Consider the following 11,004-nt stretch of genomic DNA (forward strand, 5'->3'; position numbering starts at 1 on the left):
AATGAGCAGAACTAGCTTACCAATCTGCCAAAAGAACCAGATCTTAGAGCCCTTCACATTCAGTATCAATCATAATCTACCTGTGAAATTAGAAAACCAGGCCCCAGGACCAGCCAATATGTCATCTAACAGGCATCATTGTGGGTGATTAGTTTCTAGGAGACAATACTCAAAACCACATTTCCTAGAGAAACCATGTCAATCCTTCCCCAGTTCAATCCTCGTTTTGCAGCTTCTCTCTTCTAATCCAAATAACAAATCCGCCTTGGTCATTGACTTAATAGGGACTGCAGTGATGCTGAGCCTAGAAATTAGTTATTTGTAGTTCAGACAGTTTGTATGTGGGTAAGAAATAAGTTCAGCCAGTAATTCCCCTTAAGGGTTTATAGTCTAGTAAAAGAGAAGATCTGTGCACACTAGTAGTGATAAGATAGACCACAATGTGCTGAGCACGAAGAGGCCTGAGAGACATAAAACCCCCTGAAAGTTCATAGGAAGAAGAGATAATTTATATTCTAATAAATGAGATAGACATCAAAGAAAGAAGCATGAGGAGAGTCATATTTGAACTGAATTTCAAAGGATGAGTAAGGCTTACACAGGTAGAGAGTAATATAAACACTTCCAGGAAAAGCCAAGAGTAACATAAAATCATAGAGTCAGAGATTCGTAAGGATACTTTGGGGAAAGTAGTCTTTTTTGGATGGAGCTAGGAAAATCTGTGGAAGCTAAGACCAGGAAGGTCATTTAGAACTGGATCATTTTAGTCCTAATGCTAAGTCAAGGACTTGGATATCACTAAAGAGTTTTTAATGGGCTTGGGAGTTGGGTTGGAGTGGAAAAGGCCATGAGATGAGAGCTGTATTCTCCAGAAAGTAAAGGTTTTTTTTGTTTGTTCATTTTTGTTATTGTTTTTGTTTTTTACAGCTGGAGAGTAAGGGATCAACCCTCCAGAACAACGACTGGATGAACGGCACAGTGATTGTGGACAGCACAGTGGGAAATGACACTTTGTTCCTTGTTACCTGGACAAAAAAGCCTCCCCAGATCCTTCTCTGGGACCCCAGTGGGAAGAAACAGGAAGGCTTTATAGTGGATGCAGCCACCAACATGGCCTACCTTCAAGTCCCAGACACTGCCAAGGTATGGGATCTGCTTTCTTCCTCCTCACAGTTTGACAAGATATAACAAAGTTTTTACAGAATAATTGTATTCTAAAATGTTTGGGTTTGTTTGTATGGTGGTACTGGCAGTTCCTGGAAACCCTTCTACCTCCAGGCTACACTCCCAGACCTATTTTATACTTTTTTATTTGGAAACAGGGTCTCTTAAGCCAGTGAGGCTGGCTTTGAACCTGTGCAATCCTCCTGTCTCTGCCTCCCAAGCATGGGGATTACAAGCATGTGCCACCACACTCGGCTTATCCTGTTTTATTTTTTTTAATACTTTGTTGGTGCATTGTAATTACATATCATAGTGAGATTCAGTGTGATGCAAACATACATGCACACATCGCTTGGTATGTTTTCATCCGCATCCCACCCAGCTTCCCCCACCTCCCTCCCTGTGTTAGTGAGATTGTTAGTAATACCTTTGTACATGGACATAACCTTATTTGAACTGTTTCCTTTCTCTATTGTTCTTTGCCCTTTCCACTTCCTTCCCCCAACCCTTTTCACTATTCAACTGTTCTTTCTCCTCATTTATCAGAAGCCCCTTTTGTTTCCTGTTTTTTCTCTAGCTTCCACATGAGAGAAAACACATGACCTATATTTTTCTGAGACTGGCTGTTCTCACTTAGTATAATAGTCTCTAGTCCAGCCATATTTCTCCAAGTGTATGTGTGTGTGTGTGTGTGTGTGTGTGTGTGTGTGTGTGTGAGAGAGAGAGAGAGAGAGAGAGAGAGAGAGAGAACATATTAATAACTTAAACATAGCACCAAAAATAACCCAATAAAAAATGGGCAATTGAACAGACACTTCTCAAAAGGAGAAATGCAAATGGAAAACAAATATATGACAAAATATACAACATCAATAGTAATCAAAAAGGGTGGGATTTGGATAAAGGCTAATTGAGTGATGTGTGCATGTATGCCTGTACCATCTTGTACTCCACTAAGATGTATGACTACAATGCACCAAAAAAATAGTAATCAGGGAAATGCACATCAAAACTACACTGAGACTCTATCTAAACTCTAGTTTGAATGTCAATCATCAAGAATACAAACAATAATAAATGCTGGCAAGGACATGGAGAAATACGAATTCTTATACAGGATTGTAGTGTAAATTAGAACAACCCCATTTACTGAGTCTGAATTTTACTTCCTGGGCTTTGGAGATCTTACTAAGTCTCTGCTAGTGTCTATATGTTGGAGAGTTGGTTCTGGTCTAATTTCTAGGTCTTTGTGTGTGTGTGTGTGTGTTTCTGGTACTGGGGTTCCTGGAAACCCTTCTACCTCCGGGCTACACTCCCAGACCTATTTTTATATTTTTATTTGGAAACAGGGTCTCTTAAGCCAGTGCGGCTGGCTTTGAACCTACACGATACTCCTGTCTCCACCTCCCAAGTGTGGGGATTACAAGCATGCACCACCACACCCGGCATTCTAGGTCTTTAATCCATCTTGAGTTGACTTCTGTACATAGGGGGAGATGGGGATCTATGGATATCATTTTCCCAGCATCATTTGTTGAAAAGGCTATCTTATCTCCAGTTTGTTTTTACTCCTTTGTCAAAACTCAACAAATTATAATTGTGAGATTTGTCTCTGTATCTTCTATTCTCTCCCACTGATTTGGTGTGTCTGCTTTTATGGCAATACCATGCAATTTTTTTTTTTTTTTGCTATTGCTCTGTAATATAGTTTAAGATCAAGTATTATGATTCCATCACTATGGTTCTTATTGCTCAGAATTGCTTTGGCTATTCTGAGTCCTTTGTTCTTTATTATGAATTTTAGGACCACTTTTTCTAGTTTTGTGAAGAATGTCATTAATATTTTCATATAGGTTGCATTTGTTTCTTCGTTTATTTTTATTTTTTTTTTATTTTTGCAGAACTGGGGATTGAATCCAGAGGCATTTACCTATGAACTACATCCCCACCCCTATTTTTTAATTCTTTATTTTGAAACAGAATCTCACTAAGTTGCAAAAAGTCTCACTAAGTATCTGAGGCTAGCCTTGAACCTGCGATCCTTCCTGTCTCAGCTTCCCAAGTACTGATAGTACACATGTGTGCCACCACACCCAGCTATGGATTGCATTTAATTTGAAGATCGCTTTTTGATAGTATGGTCATTTTGACAATATTTTTCTGCCTATCCAAGAACATGGAAGGCCCTTCTATCATCAATAGGAAACATGTAATTAACTAAAACATACTGAAGATTTCCTTGTCTGACAAAGTATCAAAGATACCCACATCTTCTTGGATATTCTTGCAATATGCTTGCATCAGATAGGATTGTCCTAAAGGTAACACGAAAGCACGGTCCTTGTCACCCACAGTTACTCACTGGAAATGTCTACATCTATTTTGATCAGGTTGGCATTTGGAAATACAGTCTGCAAGCAAGCTCACAAACTCTAACTCTGACTGTCACCTCCCGTGCATCAAGTGCTACCCTGCCTCCAATTACAGTGACCTCCAAAATGAACTCAGACACAGGCAAATTCCCCAGTCCTATGAGAATTTACGCAAGTATTCGCCAAGGAGCCTCACCAATTCTCAGGGCCAATGTCACGGCCCTCATTGAATCAGTGAATGGAAATATAGTTACCTTGGAATTACTGGACAATGGAGCAGGTAACCACCTGAAATATTAGAAAATGTTCTATTTTTCCCCAAAAGCAAGCAAGGAATAGCAGGAGGGCATGGTACAGTGAGGACAATTAGAAACAGAGAGCCCAACAACTGGAGTCTGGTTGAAAAAATTCTCTGCTTCCCCAAAATTACTCCAAAATGTTGGATAACACGAAGAAGGGCTACCCTTAGCTTCTGCAAAGCCAAAATGCGTTGGTGGCTTGAGTTCAATAGGCTCCCCAAACTAAGTGAAGAAGATAAAGTAATAGTTATGTTTGTGTTAATCTCTCCCTCTCTCCCTCCTCTCCTCAAACTCCCCACACATACATACAGGGGCATAAAGACGTATGTATAGGTATATAGATAGATCTTCAGTTTTACCTTCACTGCATACTTTTTTAGATAATATACCTACATTTCAGGTGAAGAAACAGGCTGTCAGATTCAAAAAGCAGCAGAGTTGGATTCCATTGCAGTTCTATTTGATTCCTATATCTATGAAGATTCTATGTTAGCATGCCCCCAAAGTGAAAATTCTACCTATTATTCTTTTATTTAGGAAATCTATTAGAGAAAGATTCTTTCTTTTCAGAAAGAACATATCTATTTACTGTTTGGAAATATTCTTATTAGGATAAATTTTATGAATGAATTTCCTACCGAAATCTACTCTATGAAGAATATGCAAATTTTTTTTGTGTGTGGTACTGGGGTTCCTGGAAACCCTTCTACCTCCAGGCTACACTCCCAGATACCTATTTTTTATATTTTTATTTGGAAACAGGGTCTCTTAAGCCAGCGAGGCTGGCTTTGAACCTGCGCCCGTCTCTGCCTCCCAAGAGTAGGAATTACAAGTGTGGGTCACCATGCCTGGCAGAATGTGAATTTTATCAAATATTTGTATAATAACTTTTTCTTATACAGCAATTCAGTTTGATCTGACACCAATTCAGTTCAGTTCAACACATAGCTCATGCTATTTGTGGTAGAACTAAGACACATTGCACTATCTCCGATTTCAAAAAGAAAAAATTAGGAATGAGAAGATGTACACATGTAAAACAGCACATGGACACACATGTGTACATGCACACTCACACACAAAGTGATAAAAGAAAAAGTAGGCCTCATCCTTCACATAATCAAATCTTAAGGTCTCTTGGAAATAATGCTGAATTTCTCTTTGCTTTGAGAAATTTTAACCCATATATGAACTGGAGATATACAAATGCCCATTTACCTACAGAATATTCATTGCTTCCTTTATTTCCCTGTTAAGGTGCTGATGCTGCTAAGGATGATGGTGTCTACTCAAGGTACTTTATAGCTTATGATACAAATGGAAGATACAGTGTAAAAATAAGAGCTCTGGGAGGAGTTAATGTAGAGAAACAGAAAGCGATACCCAATCAGAATGGACCCATGTACATACCTGGCTGGATTGAAAATGGTAAGTAATTTGTAATGACATACCTGGCTTAAGTAGAAGGCTTGGGTAAAGAGGAATTTATTCAGCCATAAAAAAACACAATTACATTATTTTCAGGGAAATAGATGGAACTGGAGGACATTATGCTAAGCGAGATTAGTCAGTTACAAAAAATAAGAAATCAGATGCTTTCCCTAAATGTGAAAGCTAGCCGGGCGTGGTGGCGCACGCTTGTAATCCCCGCGCTTGGGAGGCAGAGACAGGAGGATCGCGCAGGTTCGAAGCCAGCTGCGCGCTGGCTTAGGAGACCCTGTTTCCAAAAATAAAAAAAATGTAAAAATAGGTCTGGGAGTGTAGCCCGGAAGTAGAAGGGCTTCCAGGAACCCCAGTACCACAATAAAAAAAAAAATGTGAAAGCTAAGGAGAAATGGGTCATAGGAGGAACTCGAGGTGAAAAAGGAGATACTATAGAAGAGCAAATAAGGCAACCTAACTGAGGGGATGGGAGTGGGGAAGAAGGAAACTCTCCAAAGCATATGATGCACTTAAACAAACATATAAGTGTCAACCACTAGCCAAGCATGGGAAGGAGGGATGGGAAGGGAATGGGGTGGGGACTGGGTAGGCGCTAACTGGGCAATGCATGCATGCATGCCTACACAAGCTTTGGTGTGTTTTTTTTTTGGTTTTTTTTTTTTTTGTTTTTGGTGGTACTAGAGGTAGAACCCAGAGGCTTTCTACCTCCGGGCTATACTCCCAGACCTATTTTATATTTTATTTGGAAACAGGGTCTCACTAAGTTGCTGAGAGCCTCACTAAGTAGCTGAGGCTGGTTTCGAACCCGTGCGATCCTCCAGTCTCAGCCTCCCTAGAGCGGGGATTACAAGCATGCGCCACCATGCCTGGCTACACAAGTTTTTTTTATCCCATTATGATGTACGAATACAATGCACCAATAAAACTTTTTTAAAAAATAAAACCCAATTGTGCTCAAAAAAAGAAAAGAGGAAAACACTGAGCTTGTGAAGCAGAATAATGCAGGATTAATTCAGAGTTTCTCAACCTTGGCACTGTTGACATTTTAGTACAAATAAGCATTAGTTGTTGAGCACTGTAGAATGTTTGGCAGCATGCACTTAGTAAGTGCACTTCCAGGAGATAAAGAGGCACCACTTAGCTAAGAGAAAAGTTACTAGTCCATTTCCTTGGTAATGCTGATAAGAACATACCGATACAAACTATTTAAAGGCTGGGGTGCCAAGAAGGGGTCAGAGTTCCATTTGGGGGCTTTCCAGCATGCTTGCATGCTGCTTTTTCTTCTCTTCTCTTTCTATTTCCTACTGATTCTGTAATAAAGACTTGTTAAATCTGCATGCACCAAGCTGCCTATTAGTTTTAATTTTCCTATTCAACAAATTTTACTTGAATAAAGGAAAAGAGCCCACAGCAGCATTACAACAGCCCCTAACAGTGTTGCTTAACATATTCTGAATAACAGTGATAGTGCCCAGCATGGCACTGGGCATCAATCGTCTTCCTTCTATCTTTTGATAATTTTTACTATCAAGAGGAGTCTGTTAGTAAATCGAACACTTAGAGGAATCCACCAAAGCACCTACTTCGTTTTTTACCAAGACCCAAGTTAATGAGTATGAGGATAAATATGTCTTATAGACAAAAAAAATTCAAGGGCTAAATAAGAGAGTTTATAGGAAAATTAATTCTGAGTAATGCCATGTTTAGATATAGGAATATTTTTATTAAAGAGAAAGTATGAGAACTCTGAGCAGGCTAGAGTGTTGTTGTTGTTGTTGTTGTGGTGGTGGTGGTGGTGGTGGTGGTGGTGGTGGTACTGGGGTTCCTGGAATCCCTTCTACCTCCGGACTATACTCCCAGACCTATTTTTTTATATTTTTATTTGGAAACAGGGTCTCTTAAGCCAGCATGGCTGGCTTTGAACTTGCATGATCCTCCTGTTTCCACCTCCCAAGCACGGGGATTACAAGCATGCGCCACCATGCCTGGCAGGCAGGCTAGAGTATTTTTTAATAACACTATTACTTTTAAAGGATAACAATAATGTGAAGGAAATTGGGACTGTGGAAGAACAAAGTTCCTACACACTCATTTGGAACAGTTGGGAATCTTTCAAAGGCATAAAATGTTGATACTCATAACATAAAATATTTCATGAGATATTATAATCAAATAAGAAAGATAAAACAAATATGAAGAAAGTGAAATGAATTGTCTAGATAAGTAATTATTTTGCTTGTTGAACAAAACATCATTTTTAAAATTTCTTCATACTTTTACTGGTGCACCTTAGTCTCACTATCACATCATAATGTTAGTGATGTACATATACAAAAATTGGGAAAGATCATGATGAAACACAGTATTTAGGTGATAGAGAATTCTTGGGGAAGTCTGAGGTTTAAAACAGAGGTAGTATTCAAATTGACTTTGTGGAATTATAAGATGAGGATAGACAGAAAATTGGAAGAGAGACAACTCCTGGACCAATGTTATGAAAATAAATTCCAAAAGGTTATTCCACAAATATCCAGGAAATATCTGTGAGATAAAGAAAATGAGATCTTTTTTTTTTTTTTTTTGCTTTTTTCCCTCCCATGCAAACTAATTTGGAGTTTTGTCACCAAGCTTTTAAAATGAATTATGTAGGAGGGAAGGAGGGGAGATAAAGTGTAGGAAGGGTAAACAATAAGCAAACAGGGAGGTAGAGACATTTTGTGTTGTTGCTTACCATAGTCTGAATAATTTTTAAATACAGGTCAAATAAAATGGAATCAACCACAAGCTGTAATGAGTAATAATAGCCTTGGAGATAAGCAAGTGTGCTTCAGCAGAACCTCTTCAGGAGGCTCATTCGTGGCCTCTGATGTCCCAAAGGCTCCCATCCCTGACCTCTTTCCACCTTGTCAAATCACGGATCTGAAGGCACAAATCCAAGGGGGCAGTCTCATTAGTCTGACTTGGACAGCTCCTGGGGACGATTATGATCACGGGCGAGGTAAGCTGAATGTGATATAGACCCTATAAAGGATTTACCAGCCAAGCAGGGATGCAGAAAGAGGTGAGGCAGGCAGATGCACTGGGATACAGAAGGGAAACAGGGGACCTTGAATGTCCCTGAAATAAAGGTAAAGCTTTTTGAATAAGGGAGGTGTAAAGTTTTGAAAAGCTGACCTTTTCTTTTCTTTTCTTTTCTTTTCTTTTCTTTTTTTTTTTCCTGAGGATTGAGCTCAGGGGCATTCTACCTCTGAGCTATACCCCTAGCCCTATTTCATTTTTTGTTTGGAAACAGGGTCTTTCTAAGTTCATGCAAGTCTCACTGAATTGCTGAGGTTGGCCTCAAACCTATGATACCCCTGTCTCAACCTCTCAGGTGCCAGGATTACAGGCATGTGCCACCACACCCAGCCTATCACTCCATCTTTTAATAATAATTTTGAATACTAGAAAGTAGTGGTGCTTGTGTCAATGATTGGGAATATGTTTTGTTTTGTTTTGTTTTGTTTTGTTTTGGTGGTACTGGGGTTTCTGGAAGCCCTTCTACCTCCAGGCTACACTCCCAGACCTATTTTTTATATTTTTATTTGGAAACAGGGTCTCTTAAGCCAGTGTGGCTGGCTTCAAACCTGCACGATCCTCCTGTCTCTGCCTCCCAAGCACGGGGATTACAAGCGTGCACCTGGATGGGAATATGTTTTAATTCATTTTCAGGAATTTTGAATCTCAAAAGGATATGTAATTGCAGCTAATCTAATAATATTGCTAAAAGTTTTTGTTTTCTTTTGAAGGATGCCAAAAAATGCTCAAGCTGAATTATTCAAATATAAAAGGCAAAGTGAGAGGTTTCTGCCCAAAAGGGCAATGCTTTGTGGGTTTTTTTCCCCCAAATTCTCACTGCTTCTTAGGAAACTCCATTTTCAGGAATGACTCCTGGGGAAGAGCTGGAATAGAGCACAAATATCTATGGAGCAGAACTTTCCTTTGGAAGAAAGCTAAAAGCCCTACCTGACTTTGCCTCTTAAAGTGGGAGCTGTGGACTGCAGCTTGGGCATCCTGGAGACGCTTGTTAGAAAGGGGGAACCTCGCTGGTGTGGTAGCGAACGCTTGTAATCCTAGCATTTGGGAGGCTGAGACAGGAGAATTGAAGTTCCCAGACAGCCTCAGCTAATTAGTGAGGCCCTTTGCAACTCAGTGAGACCCTGTTTCAAAATAAAGAATAAGGAATAGGGGGTGTGTAGCTCAGAGGTAGAATGCACCTGAGTTCAATCCCCAGTACCACAAAAAAAGGTGGGGGATCTTCAGGTCCCACCCCAGACCTAATGAACTGGAATCTGCATGTTAAATTTCTTGGGTGGTTTGTATGCACATTAACATTTGAGAAGCACTAATGTAAAAAAAAAAAAGTCCTCCATAAATAACAAAATAATAATTAAAGGACTCTTTCTCTCAGTCAAGAGGTCAGAAATGCCAATCAAAGCTTTAAGTTATGACCAATCCAATTATACATTTATCACTTTGTCAGATATATAAACAAGAATGTTAAAAGAGACATCAGCTTTTGTAACTATGAACCATTGGTTCCATTTACCTGATGGAACTTTGGGGGGTGATAATATAACTCCTAAGAGACTTTTAAAACTCAAGATTTGAGAACTAAAAATCACATCCTTTCCCCTTTTTCTTTTTAGCTCACAAATACATTGTGCGGATAAGCGAGAGGATCCTTGATCTCAGAGACAAGTTCAATGCGTCAGTTCAAGTGAACACTACTGGCCTCATCCCAAAGGAAGCCAACTCTGAGGAAATCTTTGTGTTTAAACCAGAAAACGTCACTTTTGAAAATGGCACCGATCTCTTCATTGCTATTCAGGCTGTTGATAAGACCAATCTGAAATCAGAAATATCCAATATCGCACGTGTATCTTTGTTTATTCCTACTCCAGAGTTCTCCAGCCCTGATGTCACCCCTGCTCCCTGTCCTGATATTAGTATCAACAGCACTATTTCTGGCATTCACATTTTAAAAATTATGTGGAAGTGGATAGGGGAATTGCAGGTGTCCCTAGCCTTGAACTGAGTTCTCATGGGATAAATAAAATAAATCATCTATTCATTTGATTATAAAGTTTCCTAAAAATGTATTTTAGACTTTATTACAGAGGTTATGTAATAAAATAAAATACTGAGTACTGGGTGTATATGTATAAAAGTTATCCATTTGAATTCAAAAGTTTAATCATTGCTCAGCCCTTTAATAATGATTTGGAAGACTAGCAGTGATGTATCAATAAATGTATCAATAAATGGAAGCTTAATTTTAATTCATTTTCAGGCCCTGTGCTGGCTAAAAAGAACATGTAGTTGCAGTTAATCTAATAGAGTTGCTAGAAGGTTTTGTTTCTTTTGAAGAATGCCAAAAATTCCCAAGTCAAATTGTATAAAAGTAAAAGGCATTACTTGTCATATAGGAGCTTTGGACTGGCATCACCAGGTACATGTTTTCTGTTTTCTAGATGTGAGCCAGGGTGATAGATTTAAGAAACAAATTTAATGGTAGGCTTAGAATAAAAGCATGATGAAGTTTCCATAGACAAGAAATGTATATTATGTACATGAAATTTCAAGTCAGTGATGCTCAAAGCCACAGTGGTAGGAAATAAGGTGGCAAGGATAGTTTTCAGGCCAAGTGTGAAGGCAAAGTGATTGAGAAATAAATGTTTATTGTG

The 11,004-nt window shown here is 39.1% G+C and overlaps 1 protein-coding gene across 1 annotated transcript in view; it reads left to right on the forward strand.

Annotated features, from left to right (window-relative positions):
* Positions 1 to 10,355, forward strand: part of CLCA1 (chloride channel accessory 1) — a gene marked incomplete at both ends in the record, with an annotated part of 32,218 nt that extends 21,863 nt beyond the window's left edge. The window contains 5 exons of the mRNA XM_080691077.1: positions 928 to 1,143; positions 3,555 to 3,816; positions 5,093 to 5,263; positions 8,037 to 8,276; positions 9,967 to 10,355. Coding sequence (XP_080547203.1) covers positions 928 to 1,143; positions 3,555 to 3,816; positions 5,093 to 5,263; positions 8,037 to 8,276; positions 9,967 to 10,355 — 1,278 coding nt within the window. The remainder of the gene's footprint in view (positions 1 to 927; positions 1,144 to 3,554; positions 3,817 to 5,092; positions 5,264 to 8,036; positions 8,277 to 9,966) is intronic.
* Positions 10,356 to 11,004: the final 649 nt, after the last annotated feature.

Source organism: Muscardinus avellanarius (genome assembly GCF_963383645.1).
Source record: "Muscardinus avellanarius genome assembly, chromosome: 3".
NCBI lineage: Eukaryota > Metazoa > Chordata > Mammalia > Rodentia > Gliridae > Muscardinus > Muscardinus avellanarius.